The 22,066-nt window shown below is 40.7% G+C and overlaps 2 protein-coding genes across 5 annotated transcripts in view; both read right to left on the minus strand.

Moving 5' to 3' along the window:
• Positions 1-6,680, minus strand: part of slc2a4rg (SLC2A4 regulator) — a 33,780-nt gene extending 27,100 nt beyond the window's left edge. For 2 of the 3 annotated variants that reach the window (XM_023956670.1, XM_023956668.1), the window contains exons 1-2: positions 6,175-6,680; positions 4,897-5,132 (exon numbers count right to left, since the gene is read on the minus strand). In XM_023956670.1, the coding sequence (XP_023812438.1) occupies positions 4,897-5,132; positions 6,175-6,441 (503 nt within the window). In that variant the 5' untranslated portion in view covers positions 6,442-6,680. Of the gene's footprint in view, positions 1-4,896; positions 5,133-5,658; positions 5,821-6,174 lie in introns of those variants that run through there. The other variant, XM_023956669.1, reaches the window with a different exon arrangement.
• A 1,243-nt stretch (positions 6,681-7,923) lies between these two features.
• Positions 7,924-22,066, minus strand: part of lime1 (Lck interacting transmembrane adaptor 1) — a 47,631-nt gene continuing 33,488 nt past the window's right edge. Inside the window, exons 2-9 of one of the 2 annotated variants that reach the window (XM_011477216.3) lie at positions 20,964-21,165; positions 19,411-19,465; positions 19,147-19,234; positions 18,647-19,050; positions 16,918-17,082; positions 16,457-16,618; positions 14,176-14,310; positions 7,924-11,415 (exon numbers count right to left, since the gene is read on the minus strand). In XM_011477216.3, coding sequence (XP_011475518.1) covers positions 10,897-11,415; positions 14,176-14,310; positions 16,457-16,618; positions 16,918-17,082; positions 18,647-19,050; positions 19,147-19,234; positions 19,411-19,465; positions 20,964-21,094 — 1,659 coding nt within the window. In that variant the 5' untranslated portion in view covers positions 21,095-21,165 and the 3' untranslated portion in view covers positions 7,924-10,896. Of the gene's footprint in view, positions 11,416-14,175; positions 14,311-16,456; positions 16,619-16,917; positions 17,083-18,646; positions 19,051-19,146; positions 19,238-19,410; positions 19,466-20,963; positions 21,166-22,066 lie in introns of both variants that reach the window. The other variant, XM_011477215.3, reaches the window with a different exon arrangement.

A 22,066-nucleotide genomic window follows, 5' to 3' on the forward strand; every position in this document is an offset into this window, starting at 1 on the left:
TCCGTCTAGTTTTTAGACTGAACATTTGCCTAATTTCTATTAGCAAGGGTGCGCAACATGCCCCACTTAGCTAATCTTTGACTGTGCCGTTGCGTAGCCACTTGTCACTCGCGTTGCTTGGTCACCAAAACGAATTGATTTCAGAGTGCAGCTGCAAAGACGACACATTTGGGTTTAAAAGAGTTTTCAAAGAAACAAAAAACTGACTGTGAATGAGGCTAAAGAGAAATGGGATCAAAAGTAAATAAAACAAACATATACTTTGTCATTTTTATAGCTCCATGTTTGCCCATCTGTTCACCTAGTTTACTGAGTTTGAAGGCGAACGGAACCTGACATTACATCCACAAAGTTCTATTGTCACTGTTAAAGACATGCATATCAAAGCAAACACTTTAGGGTATGCACTAAGCATACAGGCTTACAAAGAGCTCACGAGGAACAAGGCCCACTGGTTCTTGCACGTTGGGAGTGGCTTTTTACGGTTTGTTTCTGAAAACGTTCAATGGATTTTTGTTTGCTGTATTTCTTAATAAATATTTTAAAGTTTGCAGCGCTTTACGGTTTTTCTTCACACTTTAAATATGTAAAATCTTTGCCTTTTGGAAAGTGTATAACGAGGTTCGTTAACTGTGTAAATACCAGGTTGAATACAGAGCTCTCCCACAGATATACCAAAAGAGAGAAAAGCAAAAATAATTTCTATGTACAAGAGAGATATCAGGACTAAAAGGTCAATCTGTGCAGCTCAACAAAACCCAATGTTTAAGGTGCACCTAAGCATTCTCTGTGTTTGTAAAGGATGTCAGTTGTTGCACAAGAAACTGGAATGGTTTATAATAAAGCAGCGATGAACAAAACGAGGCAATAGTGAGTGAGAGCAGAAATAAGTGTACAACAATAGCATATAATGCATCTGACTCTCTTCCATTCATAGAAGTTTAAACAGAAAACTGTTGACTTCTCCACTTTTATTAGTTAAGTAAACATAATGTTAACTATTGTAAACACAAATCCCGGTACATTCTCACATTTTTGTGAAACTATTTTCATGAAAATACACTGAATTCCACTCATTCATTAGACCAAACTCTTAAACCAGCCATCACTAAGAATGCCTGGTACCTTAGGCTTTACTCTGTTGTATGTTCAATCTCGCTAATGATTATATCAGAAAAGTAAATAATTACCAAACAACCATAAACAAAATTCAAATCAGGTATTACATGTTGATCATCTTGTTAGCATTAACAGATAAATTCCTGTCAGCTGCAATTTTAAACCTCAATAAACAAATTTGCTGAAAAAATAAAAAAGTCAATTTCACATATTTCATCATTTAAATTGTTTTTACAACTCTAGTTCAGGAGAGAATAAAGCTTCAGGACTAAATGATGAACTGTTTGTTTACCTCTTTTTTTATATGTGCAACTCCTAACCTAGATTTTAAGGTTGACTTACCAGACGTGCCAGATGCTTGTTTGAATCCTGATGCAACCCTCCCCTCCAACATAACTGCATTCATTGGGGATGACCTTTAACCCCTGCCTGTCAATGCAAAAGCTTTAACCTCTTGTAGTCTGGCAGTTAAAAAGAGGCAAGAGACAACAACAAAGGACAAATGTAAATTTACTATTCAGCTCTGAAATACTTTTTAGATCAATTTGATAAAAGATAAGCTAAGCTCTAAGCCATAACAGCAGTTCTTCCCCGTCAGCTGCCTGGATGTCGGTTAGACATCACACACTGAAGTGGGGGGGGGGGGGGGGGGTGTAGCTGTTCCTCTGACTCTGACCTTCAACGACAGGCTGTAATATCTTCTTTGAAAAGAAAGGGATTGGTTGTGACGAGGTTAAAAGGGGGTTTGAAAGGTTGTGGACTTTACTCTTTCCTGATGATTTAAAAAACCTTACTCACTGCTCATGCAGACTGAGTCCAAAAGCCGGTTGGTAATTATGAGCCTCCTTCCCACTTCATTTAACTAAGCATGCTTTGGAGTCCTGGTTCTGCTGACTCAGTGTTTTCCATTCATGTTTTCCAACTGTGGTGGTTTAACCAACCACGGCCAGATAAAAAAAAACTAAAATGGCTTGTGTTTTTCCCCCCGCCTAATCTGAATTGATCCTCGTTCTGTTATTATCAGTGCACTGGATCTCCGTCTGGTAAGTATTGACGGGTCAAACCCTTTTTGGGTGTGGGTGAAACAAACGGACAAAAACAGGGGGACACGTGTGGAGACGAAGTTGACCAAACGGGTGGGAGTGTTTAAAGTAGGTCAGTAGGTTATATCCTTTGTTTTTTAAGTGAAAATCCAAGGAATAAGGTAGTATTGTCTCTTCCTAGAAACATTTTGATAGGCTCTTGCCCTGACTAGTTTAGAAGATAGTGACATCATTTGGAACACTTGCATTCTGACAAGACGTGGTGTGAAGGACTAAATTCAGTAAACGAAACACAGCAAAAATGGGTAAATGTAAAGAAACGGCATAGAAGTCGCAAATATGTTTTAAGACAAGTAATCCCATGATTAACGTGTTGAATTAAATTGGCTGGTTGCAGATATTATAGCTTCTGTGTGTAAGACAGCATCATCATATCAACCTATGTCTTTAGGTTGTTTTTGCACTAGAAGAGTATCACAAGCCCTCTTCATATGGGAAACAAATGCTGATGAATTTTATACGCTCATTTGGTTTGCATCCAGTAGCAAATCAAATTCTTAAGTGGACCAAACTAACTGACAAAGTTACACTTATTGATTAAAGGCCCAAACGAGCTCTGACCACAACAAAAAAAAAGGAATTGGCTTATTATTTTCCTTGAATATTATATATTGATAAGCATCTTCCATGTTTATCCATGAAAACACTTTCAACTTTTTTGTAACTTACAGATCTGCACTGGGAGGTGTCCGCACCAACTAATTTACTGGATCTAGTTTGGCCTATAGATTAATCAAAGACACTTATGGGCGCTGTCGGAGACATAATGTAACTAATTTTCACTGCAGTCAAAGGTCGCGTGTGGGTATTAAACCAGTTTCAAGCTTCTAGGACGGCTCAGATTTCAAAATAGAGATATTATAAATGTAGATGCAATTTTTTTTGTTTATCATCAGCAAAAAACAAACAAACAAAAGTAAAAAGAATGATTTTTCTTATATATATAACATATATATATAACATATATATATATATATATATATATATATATATATATATATATATAACATATATATATATATATAAAACAATTTATTTTAAAAGTATATATATATATATATAACACATATATATATAACACATATATATATATATATATATATACTTTTAAAATAAATTGTTTTATATATATATATATATATATATATATATATATATATATAAAACAATTTATTTTAAAAGAATGAAACTATAAAACAAAACTCTCTTTCTCTCCCTCTTCAATTCCTAATCGAAAAGTCTTGTCTCTGACCTCTTAGAATTGTGCATGCATTTTCTAAATCTGTCCTTAACTCTACAAAATAATTCAATTAAATCAAACTATGGTAACACACAAGTATCAATGCAGAAGCTGTGGATTAGAATAAAATGCCCTTCACTGCTGAAAGGACAGACAGATGTGCTGAACAAACTATTATTCACAGTGAAATTTGTATAACAACCATTTGTCGACAACCATTTACAGATGTGCAATTATTTCATTTTTTTAACTATTGCAATGTTTTGTTATTAACTCTAATTCTGGCCCTGTTTATGGGTTAGCAGCTTGCTGTGTTGACAAATTATACTCAATTCAAGAAGTACTCTCTTTTTAAAGGACATCCTTTGACAGAATTAAACAGAATCCTATTTAACTGACAGTGAGAGTTTTCTGCACGTAAAAGCAGAAAGAAAAATGTCAAAGTAAATCTAATTGTTAAAGTAAAACGATAACAACAAAAAAGCTGTTCAGTGTGTAAAATTACTGTAGTGCTACAGGGCATTTGGATTTTATGTGAGTCGTCAAGCTGGTACTTGTTGGCTTGACACAAACTACAATGTGAGTGAAACAGAAAACTAAAAATTACAGAGAATAACCCCTGAACCCGCACCCGTCCTCCTTCATTTCAACAGAGCCCTTGAAATGTGCTCAGCTTAGCTCATTCTTGGGGAAGCGTGTCTGTATATGCATGCAGTTAACCTGAAATGACCGCGCACGTGGTCGGGTCCAGAATACGTGTGAATTTACAGTAGCACCCAAAATACTGCACAGTAAATGACACTGAGATACAGCTAAGATCTTTCAGTCAAACAGGTAATCATTTAACTAGATCCCTCTGTCATTAGACGGTCAACAGATATTAGGCGTTGAAAACAACCAAACAGTTAAACACGTGACCACAAAAACCCTTCCTAACTGACTTATCACTAATACATATTCCATCCCCCCTTTTTCCTTCGCTCAAATGATTGAGCAATCTTGGCCATCACTGCAAGCTCTGGGTCTATTCAGGCATAGTATTTCGAAACTATTCAGGACTGAAAGCCAAAAATATGCGTCCGTAAAACCAGTACACTCCTACACTTAAGCCACTGTGCAGTCAAACCCACATGGTGAATTCTATTTATAGTTGAGAATCCAAAGAACACACCTTAGACCGTATTTACAAAATATCCACAAAATGCTGTGACTTCATAATTAGCCTAAGTTTAGCTGCTGACGATTGTTCCAGAGACAGAAGGGCTGAGCAAGAGAAAAGAGGATCAAGTATTCTAGAGTATATTTTCAGATTTATGTCTGCAAAGCATGTGTGTGCAGATGGTATTAAGACCAAACTCCCAAGTTAAGGTAAAAAACAAACAAAAAAAAAAAGGATTGAAAGATAAAAAGGTATAAAAGTCATCCTCTTCATACCTGTTTCTGGGAACAGGGATGTGAGAGGAGGGAAGGGGCTGTTTTTCAGCCTGTGGTGCTTGCTGGCCTTGTGCTGCCTTGAAGTTGCTGGCCGGCTCTGCCTGTTTCCCTGGGTTTCTGGTGTCCAAATGCATGTAGCTGCCTGGCAACTGCCCATTTAGGCTTGGATTGGGAGTTGAACTAGCCCTCTTCAGAATTCCAGTGGAACCAGCGTCTTTTTGGTCCCTCAGGCCAGTCTAGAACAATCAAACAAAAGGCAATGGTTGTTTATTATTTAAACATAAATAAATATTTAAAAGAAAGAGTTGAAATAATGTTTTAGGTCGCTTTAGAGTTTATCTAAATGAGGATATCAAAATTAATTCTCTTTTGAAATACTGTAATTCTCTTTCTGTTCCATTTCTTATTCACTAGTTGTTTACTCCAAAATACCCAAACAGCAAACAAAAAGTTCGTCACTGGCTCAGCAAGTCTGACGGATGTAAACAAGCTCAGTTATTTCTGTCCTTATCTGAATATAATACTCAACGACCCGTGACACGAGTGGGTGTGGTCATAATACACAACCCAAAGACATTTAACTGCGAAATGAGGGAGAAATGTAACTATAAAAGGAGAAGAAAAAAACCATTAAACTAAAAGAAAAGATTTTAGGGAGAATACGAACTGACGAAAAAAAAACAGCAGCGAGCTGAGAAAAGGATAGAACTTGTAACCACAGTTGCGTTTAAAAAGTGCGTTGGTAGTTCAGTGTTGTCTTACAGTTGGGCCTTGCTGTGTGAAGGCAGACAGGAAGCCCACGCTGAAGCTCCGCCCTGAAGCGTTGGGGGAGGGGTGAAGCTTGAGAGCTCCACAGTCCCTGCCCCCCCCCCCCTTTCTGTAAACTTTGCACACAGAACGAGCCGCCATTTAAAGCGGTTTTAACACGATTGAAACACCTAAAGCTTCGCTTAAAGGCAGTTTGTGGATGTTCGAGAAAAACAGAAGAAGAAAAAAGAAACCCGTTTGATTTAAAAACCATTGCTCAAAAACACATTTCAATGTAACCGTGTGTACAGTAGTAGGAGGAGCAGCTTTTTGCAAGTATGACCGTCAGGAGGAACCGTTAAAACGTATTATCAACATATGCCATCGCTGTAAACTGTATAACCTACACCAGAATAACACAAGTAGACCTCTGGGATATCATTTTTACACTTATTTGGAAAATAAAAATCGGTTTTTTTTTTTTTTTACCACAACATACAGTTGTTGCCGGGGGAGAAAAAAAACACTTACTTTTTCCACGTCCTGTATAATTCGACCACCTGGACATAGTCCGCTCCCTTTGGACCAACCGCCGTCCTTTTTCACCTCCGATGCCAAGTCGTCCACAGCAAATTTATAAAGGATTGGGCCGTGCGTGTACGCTTGCATGGAACTGCCTTTTTCCACCATGAGGACCCTGGTATCGCGCAGAACGGAGCGGCCGGCCCGGTAGTTGAAATCCGCACCGCCGACCCTTGTCCCAACTGACGACTTTTTCAAAATGTATTTGGACTCCATATTCAGATATGACGACACGAGAAAAGAAAACCCGGCTTTCTGTGCAATGTATTGCAAACTGCTGGAATAAGATACATTTATCGGGATTGCCGCGAGTTTTTAGAAACTGTTTTCGGGTCGTAATTAATATTCTAGTCTACATTTGAAAGTTTCCTAGCACCGCAACCCAGGATATCCAAAAAGCCGCCCGGTCAAAAGGATAAAAAGATTGTTTTGCCTTTTTCCTCCAAACGATGACACGCCCCCTTTACCGCTATCCGATTGGTTCAACGTATACATAAACATTGCATATTGGCACGCGTCCACGGCGAGGCGGCATCCGATTGGCTACTTTAGACATGTCAATCATATTTTTTTTCTAATCGGAGCAATTTGTTAGGCGGAGAGGAAGGGGCGTGACCAATAGTTTACCGGCCGGTTTCTGTCGACGACAAGCCGCGGTGCAAGGCAAAAACAGATTGAGCCCACAGAAAACGGCAGCTTCCAGGCCTCCAAACGAATTGCGCATATATGTTTGTGTAATACAAACTGTAGTTTAGTAAACGGTTAGCTCAAAGACACAAGACTTGTTGTTGTCTATTAAAAAAAATAAGTGTCTTTCCTAAAAGTACAAAAAAAATATTTTTACAAATTATTAGGTTCATGTAAATCTAGCTTTACAGATTTTGAATCCTAACTTGTTTGCATTGTGTGGTTTCCAAACACCAAGCTTTGCATTACTCAAACAGATTCCTGATCATTTTTCAAGGTGTAAAAAAGAAAATGCAATATCTTTTCACAAAACATTGCACTGCATGATCTCTTTAAACCCTATACAATTGGTAGGAATACTTCAACTATGATCACTTAGACCCCATAGATGAAAGGAAATCAACATATATTTGGTATTACTCTACTTAAAAAAAAAGTTTCTTGTGAGAGTTAAAGACCCACTCCGATAATAATTGTGTTTTTGGTGTATTTAACCTGTTCACATTTTTCTCAAGATGGAGGACATATATTAATTTAAGATTAAAATTTGATTTGTCGGTAGACAAAAAAAAATGCAGTTGTGAAAAGCCTGTAGCAGTGATGTAGGGGCTACAATTGGAGGGCCACACGCTTCCTGCTCCATTCTGATGCATCCACTCACAGACAAATAGATCCATGCACGTATTTGTTTTCCATGTCTGAGCTGGCATTTGGCTGTAAACTGAAGGCCTATGGCTCAAAATGCCAGAAAGTTCTCATATTGCTCGCCATTTTTGTTGCTCCGGTAATGCTAGGTTCTCTTGCCGCTCTGCAGAGACAATGTCCTGTGTAAGTATATGCCATTTAACATCAAGAAAACAACATTTTTTTTTAAATGTTGCCTAAATACATTATAATCATTATAGAAAGACCACTGGGAATGCTTATGCAAAAGATGATTGGAGTGGGATTTTAACGGTATTTATGTGATGCTTAGTATTTTACCTGTATCATAGAATATTACACAAACAGTCATGGTATAATGTGCCACTTTATTAGAAAAGTAAAAACTCACTTTTATATTTTATGAAGGGTCATATAAAACATTACAATCTTTTGCATATCTGCACTGTCACACTATATTTTATCGTATTTATTCTTTTTCAAACTAAACCCTGTGCTTTAAGAACATACAACATTGGCTACAGCTGTCACAGCAGTATTGGCCCATAATTATATGATTAGACAGTTAAACAGCATTTGTATCTGCATGGAAAGCATGAAACATTTTGCATCCACATAGTACAATGTGTTTTGATAATATCTTTTTTTTTAGTCAACAAGTATACTGTATGTTACAATAGAACAACATCAGAACAGCAACAGAGTATTTTACACATTTACATCATCTTAATATTTGTGCAATGAACATCTGTCACACTCAGTGTCTAACAGCGTTCAATAAAGTTTATCATATCAGTGCTTTCTCTCAGGATAAAAGAAAAATTGACACATTAGGTGACAGCCACAGAAAATAAATAAATAACCGAGTGTGATAGCGATTGCCAATTTGCATCGTTTAAGTGGGGCTCCATGGGAACTTCTAAGGAATTGCAGCTGTTGAGCATTTCTCATATCAGACGGTAGCTGAGCTGTTGGTGAATAGCTGATATCAGACTAGGGTTGACTTGACCCACAACCCTTGCCCCTTTCTCAGCCCACATATCACCCCCCCCCCCTCCAAAGTCCCTTGGAACTGGACATCAAAGGCCCTATTTTGTACAGCATGGGAGAAAATGTGAGGCAAAAGAAGAAGTGCTGGTTTTAGGACAAATTACAAGGAGAGAGTGGGAGAACATGCACAGATTGAACCGGCGGGAGAGAACTGCATTGTGTTTTCGGGTTCGTCTGCATTTAAAACATGCAAACACGTGTTATGATGAGTCTTCTGCATCTGTGTTCATTTGCAGTGATCCATATCCAGCTTTTTTAAAGCTGTGTATGCCACACTCCTCCCATCTCCACCATTCCTCCTTGTAAAAGAGTCAAGAACAATCACTGCTAGCCATGTTCACCTCCTTCTCTTTCACCTTGCTCAACTAAATTGCTGAAAAAAGTGAATTTGACTTTGCATCACGACAAAAAGGTAAAACAGAAGAGTCGCAAACAAAGTGAACTAAGTCAAACAATATCAGGTTTTATCTCCATACATCAAAGCATGCACATATTTGATCAAGCAGGAAAAAACTGCACCCACAACATAAACATACTTTTTTCATGGCAGTGGTGTGAGCTATTTTACCAATGTTATTATCATTAGTAAGCTAAAAAAAACAGTGCATTAAAATACAGTGTGCATTTATATTGTACATATTTTTGGACACACAGTAGTATTTATAGATGTCTGTTACTAACTTGTCTACACACCAGTTAGTCTCGATGTGAGTGAGCCGTTTTTAGGCTCATCACCCCTTGTCTAGAAATCTATTTTTTAGGCCAAAATTTGTCCTTTTTTCCTTTATTTTTTTCCTCTTTTAATGTTCCCCAAGGCAAACAGGGAAGAAGGTTGTTTATAATGGAAGAGATTTCACGACTGAGGGTGGAAACAAAGTTGGGGAGAAGGAGAATAGAAAACCTTCCAAAGGACACTAGATGGTTATTTTCATGCATCCACAGCTCAGCTTTCATTTTCTTTGGAATCCAAACATTCTGCCACAATTTCTACCACGGTTTTAAATCCGGTGAGCTAAGCGGGGGGTTCTGGCTTTGACTGGAGTTCAGAAAGTAAATCAGAACCGAGCCGCAATACATCCTCTACCCTCCAGTGCACAGTTAGGCCGAGCAGTCCTGCAGCTTGCCAGTCCAACAATTACAATGGTCATAAAATCAGTTATTTACAATCCCCAGAGGACATTTTATACTAAACAATATTTTAATAATCATATTTTTCTGATTTTTTTCTTTAGAACAGAAAAAAAGGTCTATCCCTTATCCCTGTTATAAAGTCTCACTTGCGAATTAGAGACATTTTTGCTCAAGCCACTCACTGCCCCTGTCCTCCTCACTCATCTTGCATGACTTTGTTAAATATGTGTGTCTAAGAGGGGGTGTGTTGGGTGTGTCAACATTCCTCAGGCTACAGATGTTTCTCAAATCTTAGTTAGCATTTTTTTTTTCTATTTGAAGTTCCATTATTGAGGAGAACTCATTTTCTATTGTTATCATGAAAGGTGTTACTGATACCTTCCAGGTCCACCAATGAAGTCCTGTGGACTGGATTTAAAAACTGTCATCCACTCCTGTATGTGAGCAGGCTTACATAAAGGCCCATGTTTGCACAGCGCTCCACAATGCTGTCTGCTTGGCAGCAGGTCAGTGTGCTTTTGAACCCGTTTCACATTTGACACGAAAGAGAGAAGCACCGCAAATGTCTGTGACAAGTTTGTCTATGTCTATGTCATCAGAGATGAGGCATGAGTGTGTTTTTTTTTGTTTTTTTTTTGGTGACATGACTTCTTTACACTTCATAAATATCCATTTTCAATTGCTACACTTTTTTTCATGTGAGTTTGCTCAATGCATGCAGATTTCTTTATATTTAAAATGTATTTGTGTTAGGCAGTGAGTTACACCACGTACTCTTTTTTTAAGTACAGTGTTCACACAAAACTCAAATGATGGTGCACAAGCGAGTGAATATGGTCAGTGACAAAAACACGTAAGCTGTATTTTCCTTTTTTTCCCCATTGTTTTTGTTCATAAGCATTTGGTCAGTATTTGGGCTGGACTAGGCTTAGGCTGGTTCTGAAGTACACACTAATGAAAGGATGTCTGAACCTGAATTAAGACCCTGTTTGTACCTGATGTCAACACAAAATGGATCCTCAAGTTGACTAACAATAGAGGGCCTGCCTTGTGTCTATTTACAGTAACCTGTTGCTCGACAAACCGAAAGACCTCTTGAACCTGTACAAGAGTATTCAGAGGCCACTGCCAAACAAAGAGCTACAGGCCAGTCACATACATCTCCATCCCATCGTTGAAAGTGAAGATGGTGGTAGTGCTGGCGCTGTTTGCCCCTTGTTTTACATCACTGATGGTCTCATAGAAATTCTCTCCTCCTGGGAGGCCTCTGACAGGGGGAGCGTTTGGTCCTGAGACTTGAGGAGCCGCTGGTGCTGCTTGTTGCTGCTGCTGGGTCATAAGCTTCTTTCTCTTTAGAGTGGCACTACCCCCACTTGTGCTGTTATTGGCTCCCCCTTGCTCGCGTTTTCGCTGGGTGTCAACGTTAGCATATGCAGGGTCTGACTCAGCCACCGGGGTGGACCAGGACCTGTCACCTACTGGCTCATAGCACGGCTCCTCCTGGGAGCGAGCCTGGCCTTGAACTCCTCTGCCCCGGCCTCGGGAACCCTGGTTTCCTTTTTCTCCACCAAAGGAGCGTGGGAGGGTCTTTGCTCCGTTGTGTTCCATCGGAGGTCTCTTCTTCTGCGATTTACACACGATGGAGTAGGTGTCTGCAATCTGAGAACAGATCCAGGAGAAGAGCAGTGAGGTGTCAGTCAATAATCAGCAGTTTTTTGTCACCCATAAACATAGAATGTGTGAACATGTAACAGAGCTTAGCCGGAGTGGACAGATGATTGAATATGAGTGTTTGTCCACAGCAGCTTGCACATGTGAACAGAGCTTGCTCTGTGCTGTAAGTAACCTGACCTATTTTGATCAGATAGGCTAAGACAGTGTAAACTGTGTTATCAGTCCAGCCAGTTCCAGGCAGAGAGAGTTAGCTTTGCAGGGGATGGACCTGTTAAAATTTCACCACAACTGCTTTGGCAACTGCCCAGCAGCCCATGGTATGAAAGATCTGGACGACAGCCAGTGTGCTGAAAAACAGAATGATTTCAGTGTTCAGGATGAGCCTTTGCTCAAGCCCGACTGCCTTTAAAGGAGGCCATGTTTACGAGAGTTTTTTCTGTTTTTTTTGCTGAATGTTCTGCAGATGTGTGAGCGTGCACCATCATTCATTCATGTACAACTGTGTGTGCCAATGTGCCTAACTTCTTATAGTGATATCTGTACCCACAACTAGAAAGCATGTGTGAAGTCTTGTAAGGAATTCAGATAAACCAGTGCTGTGACCTTTTGGCATTTCTGTGTCAAAATTCCACCAGTGGGGCACAAGAGTAGAGGATTGTGAGGCATGATCGTGTTTACCGTTTGTGTTCACACCCAAATTGGTAGACTTTCTCTGACTTTCAACAACACCCCCCCACACAAACACACTCCACAAAAATACACAGAATAACTGTTTTTCTCCTACTTAAAATAATAAAAAAATAAAAAAAGCTTTAAATTCAGAAACAAGCGACTACACTGTTTCTGTGCTCACATTGAATATATTTGTCACACACTGCTTGTGTTGGGGAAATGCCATGTAACTTTGTCTGGAAAAAATCTGTCACCGTTTCATTTTTGTCGTGTTTCACAGGCAGATCTGAAGTGACATCCAGACCCAGCCCCCACAAATCTCTTGTGTGACCTTTTTGAATAAACAAAGACCCTGGCGTATGCTATAAATGTGCGCCGTGTCTGCATGCACACAAACGAGGGTATGTGTGTAGACGCAAAGTGTGCGGCTCTGTGCAGCAGAGGAAGGAAGTCACAAGATGATGGGGATTTCAAAACTGAGCTACAGCTGTTGAGGAAGGCTGCCGCTGTGTTTTCTTTCCCCCTCCCTTCAGCATGGACTTCTTTCTGCTCCGTTTCTACGTCTGCTCTAGACGAAGGCTTCAAAAAGTGACACCTTCAGCATAGGCTTTGGAAGAAGCAACGCGCAGGAGAGATTTGGCCGCTTGTTTCAGAGCAGACAACATCCTAAAGAGAGTTTTAGTGGTTGATATTCGTGTGGGCAGACATGCTCGCTGCAACGTGACTGCATGAGGAAGGCTGGTCCGCCTATAAGCTGCGAAGGGAGTGGAGCGGAGAGAGGGGGCTCCAGAGTCGGGAGTGGAAAATTAACACTTTCTGACGGCTGCAACTGACAGACTCCAGAGTAAAGGGGCATGTCAGGGCGACAGCATTCTCTTGCAACGAAAAACACAATTTGCGTTGGAGACAAAAAAGCGGAAAAAGAGACATTAAAGACAAAGAAATTGAAGACGAAAAAAAAAGAAAGGCACAGAGAATAGTCAAGGTCAAATGCTTTCTTTGTGTACCAGTCTGATTTACAGAACAGGAGTTTAGGTCCACTCTGAACTACAAAACCTTAACCCTTTAATCTCCACATGCAGCATTTTAAAATCTAACAGCTAAAAGAAGTGTCCCACTATATATAAAAATAGCTAAATTACTTTTTAACTAATTAACTTGTGCTTTTATGCAGAACAACCTGCTTTGCAAAAAGGTTCAACAAAATAGGCTTGAGGTACTTGTTAAGGAGAGCAGAAGAGGTGGATTATGAAAAAGAAGTAGGCACTAATAATAGGCGGGAGTCTATTTCAGGGATAAACCGCTCTACCCCAACTGCCTAGCCCTGACCCCCAGGCATCAACAAAGTTCTCAAACTGTTAATAACGCTCTCAGTGTGCAGCTTCATCCAGCAGAGTGCAAAGATTGAGAGGGGGTTGGGATCGAAAAAGTGGGAGTGGAGTCAATGCATGTGGAAACGCATGTGGGAGTATGCGACATGACTGGCGTGTGCAGACTTCCCTCTGAGTGCTCCGCTTCTGGGCCAATGGCAGCCGAGACAGGATCAGCCCCTCCTGCAGCACTAAACAGGATGAGCGGGTATGGAAAATGGATAGATGTGTATGTGGGTCAGTGTGTAGCCCACATCCCAGTCATGGCTGATCTGTCAGCTTGCGCTGAGCAAGCAAAAAGGCAAAACCTTTAACCAGCAGCTCCACAAATGCTGAGATGATTAATATGTGGAAGCAGGTGATACCCAAGGCTGGTCCGTCTACGTGTTTGCTGAGACAGACTGATGAGAGGGGGGTTGGGAGATTGAGGTCAAGGTTCAGGGGAAGGGTGGGGGCTTTAGAGCTATGTAATGTAACCGCTTCTGTAAGGAGAAACCCTGCATGATTGGCAGGTTACAAGCAGCAATGTTGTGACGAATTGCCCAATCAAGTGGGTGTCCCCAGCAGTAAACACTGCTGTAATCCATTCGCCTGCATGTCTTTCCAGGCATCCCTGGTTTATTTTTTTTCCTTTCCCCAGCACTCACCAAACAAGCCTTCACTCATTGGTTAGCACACATACACGCAAATACACGCCTACTACCTCCTTTGCAGTCGGAGGAGATGGCTGCCCTTGTATGTTCTCTCCACGGAGTGGCGGTGGGTGCAAGGTAATAATGTCGTCGTCCTCTGGAGGTTTCCAGATGTACTGCTCCCCATTTCCCATGAACACTGCCTCCTGAGAAAAACAGTCAAACAAGGATCTAAGACAACTGCTGCTATCACCATAAAGATTGTGGACTTTGTGAAAAAGTTCATAGATTTTTCTACTCTTTTTGTTAGGCAGGGACACAACGACCATGTTCCACTTTAGATGGTGAATCAGGCTTTTGTGTGGCTTAGCTCTCAAGGTCAAAATGCATTGACTCACCTGGAAGATGGGATCAATGTGAGCTGCTGCTCTTAATCACTGAAGTTTTTTTCCTATTTTGCAACAGAAAGATTTAGTTTAACATTTTTTTTTACTTAACAAAATAGTGTTTGGGCTTTTTTATTACAAGTTGCAACTGTTTAATAAGCTCCTGTTTGTTCTGTGACCAACATGGTTTTATGCAAATATGTTCATTAAATTATCTATCCTGCTGATATGGAGGCCGACCCACTGACAGACATTGTTTCCAAAACAGAAACTCTGCTGATGTTGCTCATTTCAACATGATTTCCTGGAAAACAGAAGGCAGATAGCAAACAGTGTTTTTAAAAGACCCACTCAGATGAAAATGGTGTTTTTAACATGTTCTTGTGACATTTTTCTGACGATGGAGAACATCAGAAAAATGTCCTACATCATTCAGTAACATTTTCTTAATTATGATAATTAAGCTTAAAATAGCTTTTCTAAGTATTTCTTCATTAAAATTGTTGTGAATCAGGAGCAGACCAAAAAAAGCTGTTTGAAAAAGAGCTAGTTTGTGACCTAGAAAATACACTCAACCTCCCTGCTCTGAGCTCTCAGCCAATGAGAGGGGACATACTCTGCGCCGACAGTCCCGCCCACAATTCAGAGGTGAATTTCTAATGAACTCCTGCTGCTCTGCAGAAACTATGTCCTAAAACAACAACACAGGTTTTTGGTTTTTGTCGAAAAATTGCATAATTATAATTAAAAGACCTTTTACAGTAGATCCCTGCAATAAAAATATGATCTAAATGGTCATGGGTCTCTATAAAGAAAGAAAGCAAATGACAGACTTTGTTAAATGGTGATGTTTTTTAAGTACTAAATGACTACTCTAAAGCAGTAAATGCTCTTAAAAAGTGTCATTTAACTACTGGTGATCAAGACCAATTAGTAGTCAATTAGAAAACACCAAGTGGTGTATGGACATGCAGCTGAGGATGATTAAAATTTATGTGTTCCTTCTGTGCAGAGAGAGTTAGTAATAACAGGCAGAGAGCACAAGTGAGTAAATGGCTTCAATATGTGCACGATATTTATCTTCATGCTGGCTGTTGGCTACCTGTTAGCTCTTCTTAGATGGACCTGGTGATAGATTCAGAGATAACACACACCAACAAGCATGCACACTCACGAATGCACACAATTACACACACCCCTACACACTCATATCCACACATAGCAGCAGCCGGGCAGCCTGCCAAGCTCTTACATAATCCATCCTTCGCATCTCTGCTCCAACACAGCGTGCTGTGGTGCTAAAACCCACAGGTGGAATAGACACATGCATTCACAGACATGCACACACTCTCCGGGGTTAAGCATGTAAAAGTTGAGAAGTGGACAGGATAACAGACAAGGTTCTATCCCAAAAAAGAATAAAAAGTTCTACGCCATTGTTTGGAAAAGCTAAAAACCATTCAGTCATGTTCCTTCTGATTCCTCCTCAGAACCAAGAGGTTTTAACATTTAACTCTTCTTAGTGAAGCCCGCTGAGTCAACTGTGTTGTAAAATATAACTATATAAATAAAAATGAATTGAATTATTTAATTTTTTTTTTTTGCCTTTTGGCCACTTCCTTTAGAGGTCGCCACGGTAAATAATCCACCTTCATCTAAGCCCGTCTTCAGTATGAAATCCATTCACTTTTACACAAACACAGCCATACATAACCCAAACTCTGGAGAGTATTTTTTTGGACAGTAGTAGACTTTTTCTTTAGTGTTGTTTTGTTTTTTTCAAACTAACCAAATTTCAAGACTTGCATGAAGTAAAACTGAATTTTATCTTGAGAACTTGTTTTTCATTTCATTTCTTTGTGAACTGCCTCCCCTGGTGGTTAAACCGACCACTTACATTTGAGGAAAAAAAGACAGCTTAGATTAGAACATGCCTATGGTTTTTGCTGAGAAAAAACTGCTGTACCTTTGGGAAAGAATGGAGATGAAATGGTTCCAGCGGCTTGCGTGGGATCTCCTGACTGCGGTGTAGAGCAGGAGGAGCAGCAGAAGGTGAATCGCTCACACTCGACTGGCTGTCAGATTGGCTGTCAGCTCCACTATTCTCCTTCCGGTTTAACTTGTCAGCCTGTTTGTGTCATATGATAGAAAACCCTAAAATTAGTGAATTCAGGGGAAAAGGGCACTAAAAAAAAAGGTTTTTATTTTCTTTATTGTGTCCTAATAATACTAATAAATAACGCTGTAAGTGATGTTAACTGGTTTTCCGATATAGTTGATTGAGTAGCATATACACAAAAAACTTTTGTATTTGTTTTAAAATTCTGGAAACAGAATTTTTTTTACAAGCTATTTTACAAGTATGTTCTGTTTTCCATGTTATCCATTTTGTGAAAACATCCTGTAAGATAGCATCCGTCTAAATACCTTCATAAACTTTCGTATGGAAGCATACTCGGCTGAAGATGGATCTTGAATGGCCAGAGAGTTGACAGAGGATAGAGGGGAGCGGTTTACTCCACTTGTCCCGTTACCTCTTCCTGTCAATGTTCCATTATTGGTGCCATTCCCTTTGCCATTTCCTTTGACACCCTGAAAGTAAAAAAAAAAAGACAACATAGATCTAAGTAATGATTCATTAGTACATTTAAGGCAAAAATCTAGAATCATAGCCAGAGTAGATGACAGTTTCTCACACTTAAGAGCTACACTCACTGGCCACTTTATTAGGCACACCTGTCCAACTGCTCGTCAACACAAATGTCTAATGCGAAAATCAAAAAAAGGCAACTTGATGGATTTAAGCCTGTCGACACGGTCAAGACGATCCACTGCAGTCCAAACTGAGCATCAGAATTGGGGAGAAAGGTGATTGAAGTGACTTTGAACTTGTCGTGGTTGTTGGTGCCAGACGGACTGGTCTAAAAATTTCAGAAACTGCTGATGTGGTGGGATTTTAACCCACAACCATCTCTAAGGTTTACAGAGAATGGTCCAAAAAAGAGAAAATATCCAGTGAGCAGCAGGTCTGTGGGCAGAAATGCCTTGTTGATACCAGAGGTCAGAGGAGAATGGCCAGTCTGGTTCCAGCTGATACAAAGGCAACAGAGACTCAAATTACCACTAGTAACAACCGAGGTCTGCAGAAGAGCATCTCTGAACACAAAACACGTCCAACCTTGAAGCAGATGCGCTCCACCAGCAGAAGACCAAAATAGGTGACTCTCCTGTCAGCTAAGAAGAGGAAACAGAGGCTACAAACAGTGCCTGGTCTGATGAGTCTCAATTTCTGCTGCAATATTCAGATGGTACGGTCAGGATTTAGCATCAACAAAATGAAAGCATGGATCCATCCTGCTAAGTATCAACGGTTCAGGCTGGTGGTGGTGTCATGGTATGGGGGATATTTTCTTGGAACATTTTGGGCCCCTTTGTACCAATTGAGCATGGTTACAACACCAAACCCAACCTGACTATTGTTGCTGACCATGTTCATCCCTTTATGACTACAGTGTTACCATCATCTGACGGCTATTTCCAGCAGGACAACGCGCCATGTCATAAAGCCTGGTTTCTTGAACATGACAATGAGTTCACTGGACTGTAATAACAGTGTACATTTTTGTTTTTAAATGTAAAGCGCTTCGAGCGCAAGAGAAGAGCTTTTTATAAATAAAGTTTCATTTGATTTGATCACGGATGTGAAGCCGACTAATCTGCAGCAACTGAGTCATGCTATCATGTCAATATGAACCAAACTCTCTGAGGAATGTTTATAGTACCTTGTTTTAATATGTGCTGTTAAGGACTATGGTAGATCTGAAGGCAAAAGGGGTCCAGCCCATTACTAGCAAGGTGTACCTTATAAAGTGGTTGGAGAGTGTACATGTACTGGTTAATTATGTATGAAACCTAAAAGCAAACATTTAGCTGCTTAAGCTGCTGTAATAATAACATGCAGATATTTACTTTTTTTATTTGAACATTTTGTGATTTTCATGGTTGCTACAGCTCTGTCCAGCAAGAGTTTGACACATGATCATACTTTGCTTTGTTCAACAGGACAAAGTAAATCGACATAAATCCATTACAGTGTGTGAAGAAGAATAAAGTTGAAGGGGAATCTACTATTTGGCTTCCATGCTTATATACGTACATTCCCTTGCCCGTTTCCCTGACGAGAACTGCTTGCATTGGCTGGGGGGCTTGGAGCCTCTCTGAGTGCTGGACTGTTGGCTGAGGAGGCAGGCGGAGCAGGGGGGGCTTTTGGGCCTGCGTCACCTTCCCGGACACCTACGCTTTCATAGAGGCCGTCGTCCAGGTAGTGTGTGGGGGTGGGATTATTGCGCAGGCCGACCTCAGTGTAGGTGTGCTCCCTCCCTTCCCCTCTTTCCCCTCCTCCTCCTCCATCCCCTCCTGTGTCTCCTCCTTGACCAGATCCCTGTGGATTGGAGGGGATCTGAGGGAGCTGGCGCCCTTGGGATGGCCTTAAGTCTGTCTGGGACCGCCGACTGTGAAGGAGCAGGAGGTCCATACTGGCAGGGCGGCTCTTACTAACAGCTGCACAGCAAAAAAAAAAAAAAGGGCATCAGAGCAACAGACACGTGCAACTTCTGAAAGTAATTATCACATATAAACTGTCAAGTCGGCACTTACAGTTTCCATTGCAAGGAAAGCGATTGATCTCATGCAGCCTGGTGTCAGATTTGCTCATGGAGTTCAGTTTTGGATGCCGAAGCGTACCCTGCTGTCGCGAACACACACACAGAATAATTCATGGAGGTTTAAAACATGCAAAAACATGCATGGGCGTATGTGTAAACAAAAGCACATAAAAGGCAAAAGCAGAAGTGGAATGACAGAGAAAGAGGGACGCAGGGCGTTTGGGGACGGGGGCAGAAAAATGACAGCATGTCTCACCAAATTTACAGATGTCCCTTTCTCTCCAGCTGGGGGGTGCTTGCTCTTGCTTTTTCTGATACAGCATCAAAGTGGGGGAGGTCAACACAAGCCGGTAGACAGAGAGAAAAAATACACACGCTTAGAGCTGAGAGATACAATCAGAATCCAACTCTGGGTAAGACACAAAAGTCCTTGGATGATAGCAGAGGTTTGCTCCAAGACAGAGGGACTCTATTTTTTTAATCAAAGCTAAACTGACCTTCATTGAATGTATTTTCAAGACAAATAAAAAAGATCCCCACCCTTGTTTACAGCACATAAATAAAAAGGTACAAGGCAGATATGTTTGCTGTGTTCTGCTCCATTCTGGTTTTAGCCTGTGGTTAAAAAAAAAAAAACATCTCAAAAACGGTTCTGCATCACCATGGATCCCTGGAGATAAAAGCGGCTACAGGAAACAGTTGATATGGTGCAACAACACAGACGGCATGAAGCAAGGCGATGTGCTCTCTGGTGCAGGTGTAAATGTGAAAGCTGCTCTACCCTGAGCCTCTTTCCGCTCACTTTGTAGTTTGAGGATGTCTGAGCTTGCACTGCTGGAGAAAACAGCAAAGCGAGAAAACTGGGTGTTTGGTTTGCAAACAGGTGCTGAAGGCCTGAGTCATCTTCATCATGCAAGTTCCTTGACAGAAATATCAGACTAGTTATTTGCAACTTTTCTCTGCAAGCCTATGGCTGTCATTTCCCTAAGACGCCACAAGGGGCGGAGAGCTCTCCTCGAACTGTAGTTCACAAAATTAGTAATGACATCGCGGCACATATCTAGTCAAAGTTCTGTAATACTTGATTCAGACTGCCAACTTAGAAATCTGAACACAAGCAAAGATTAATTTTTATGATTATGTGGAGAAAAAGGATAGCATGCGGCTGTGGATTTGTACATGACACAGTAGATTTGGACTGGCAAACTGCTGAACACTTTCCAACATCCAGCAGTGAGCTTATACTACATTATTCTTTCCATTGGTACAGCAGTAGGGTTTTATTTCCATGACATAAGCTGGTTTGACATTTCTCTACATCCTTATCAGTGTATCCCATGGCAACAAAGCCACGGTGCAGCCTCCGATTGGTCCCTCAGGGTTCTTGAGAGAGAGGGAAAAAAAGGCAAGGCTATTCCACTGCTCTCCCAAACTCAGAGCGCCATCCCCTTTAAACCGTGGGGTGTCCCCATGCTGCCGTGTCTGCTCTGTGAAGCTGCTCCGATGGCCAGTCGCCTTCTTAGTGTCCTGCAAACCCCATTCGATCTGAACTGACACTTTTTTACCTATTAACATTCATTACTGCCACTCCCCTCAGAGCAGGGGATGAAAGAGATAGAGGAAAGACAAGGAAGAGAGGAGAAGATTTCAGAAGAAGTGGAGACAGATAAAAGAAGGAGAAGATATTGAGAGGGATCTGGGAGACAGCATGGAAAGCTTTCAGTGGAACAAAACAAAACCCAGAGCTCTCTCTGCTCTCTTTCTCTTGAACTTTTGTTCCACACTTTGACTGCTCTTTGACACGCTTACCTTTGGCAACCTACGCAGACAAGAACAATGAGAATGGTGACCACAAACGCAGAGGCTGCTGCGATGGCTCCCAGGAGCAGCAGGTTTTGGTAGGTAGGCGCTTCTGGATTTGCTTCTTTGTCGTGTTCCATGACACCCACTCCGTCTTTGCTCACTACGTCACTTTCACTCAAGCTCCAGTGCTGCGACTCACACGGGAAAACTGCAAAGATAAGAGAAAAGAAAGGAACGGAGGAAAGAGACACAAGTCATGAGTGGCACAAGAGATAAGAAGTAACAGAAGAAATGTAGCATGGAGGACGGCGAACACTGTGTGTGTAACTCTTGCTTTTTTGTCACTGTCTCCTTCTGACATATCAGTTTCTATTTTTAACCCACTGGAATAATGCACAGAAAATAGAACACCTTAAAAGAAAACAGGTATAGGCATGTCGAAAATGATTTCCTCACACTCTTCCCCCTTTCCAATTAAAAAAGTATCAAACGACACCATCAACCTTTGATTAAACTGCAAGTCGAAAGAACACTTTCAACTCAAACACTAACAAGAAGATCTTACGATGTTAAAACCAGCAAAAACTGTAAACTTGCACAGAGGATTTTCAGTCCAAACCTTCTTCTCCTTGGCAGCATCAGCAATCATCCGTCATACATGGTTATTAGACAAGATTGACTCAGAAGAGATTTTTCCAAAAGGATCTGATTACTCCAGACTACATCATCAAAAGGTTTATAAATAAGCAGATATTTGTGGTATATTTCCTAATTCCAGTATTGTATTTGACAGAAGCTTAATTGACTGTTGCAAAGCAGTTCTTTTATGCTTTTATTCTTATTTTTTAAATCTCTCTGAGGTGCAATCCCCTACATTTACCCAGCTGGGCTAACAAAGTGCCCTTAATCCAGATACCCACGGTGCTTTGTCTCTGTTTCCAAAGCAGACAAAACACACCTTAGCCACCGCACTGTATGCACAGATGATGGAACAAAGAAGATCTCTCTGCATTACGATGGGTATAATCTTTGTAGCAACAGTGGTTATAAAGCTAGAACTTCCAGCAACTACTGAACTCAAATAAAAAAGTGGTTGTCGGTTTCCTTCT

Source organism: Oryzias latipes, chromosome 7 (genome assembly GCF_002234675.1).
Source record: "Oryzias latipes chromosome 7, ASM223467v1".
Lineage (NCBI taxonomy): Eukaryota > Metazoa > Chordata > Actinopteri > Beloniformes > Adrianichthyidae > Oryzias > Oryzias latipes.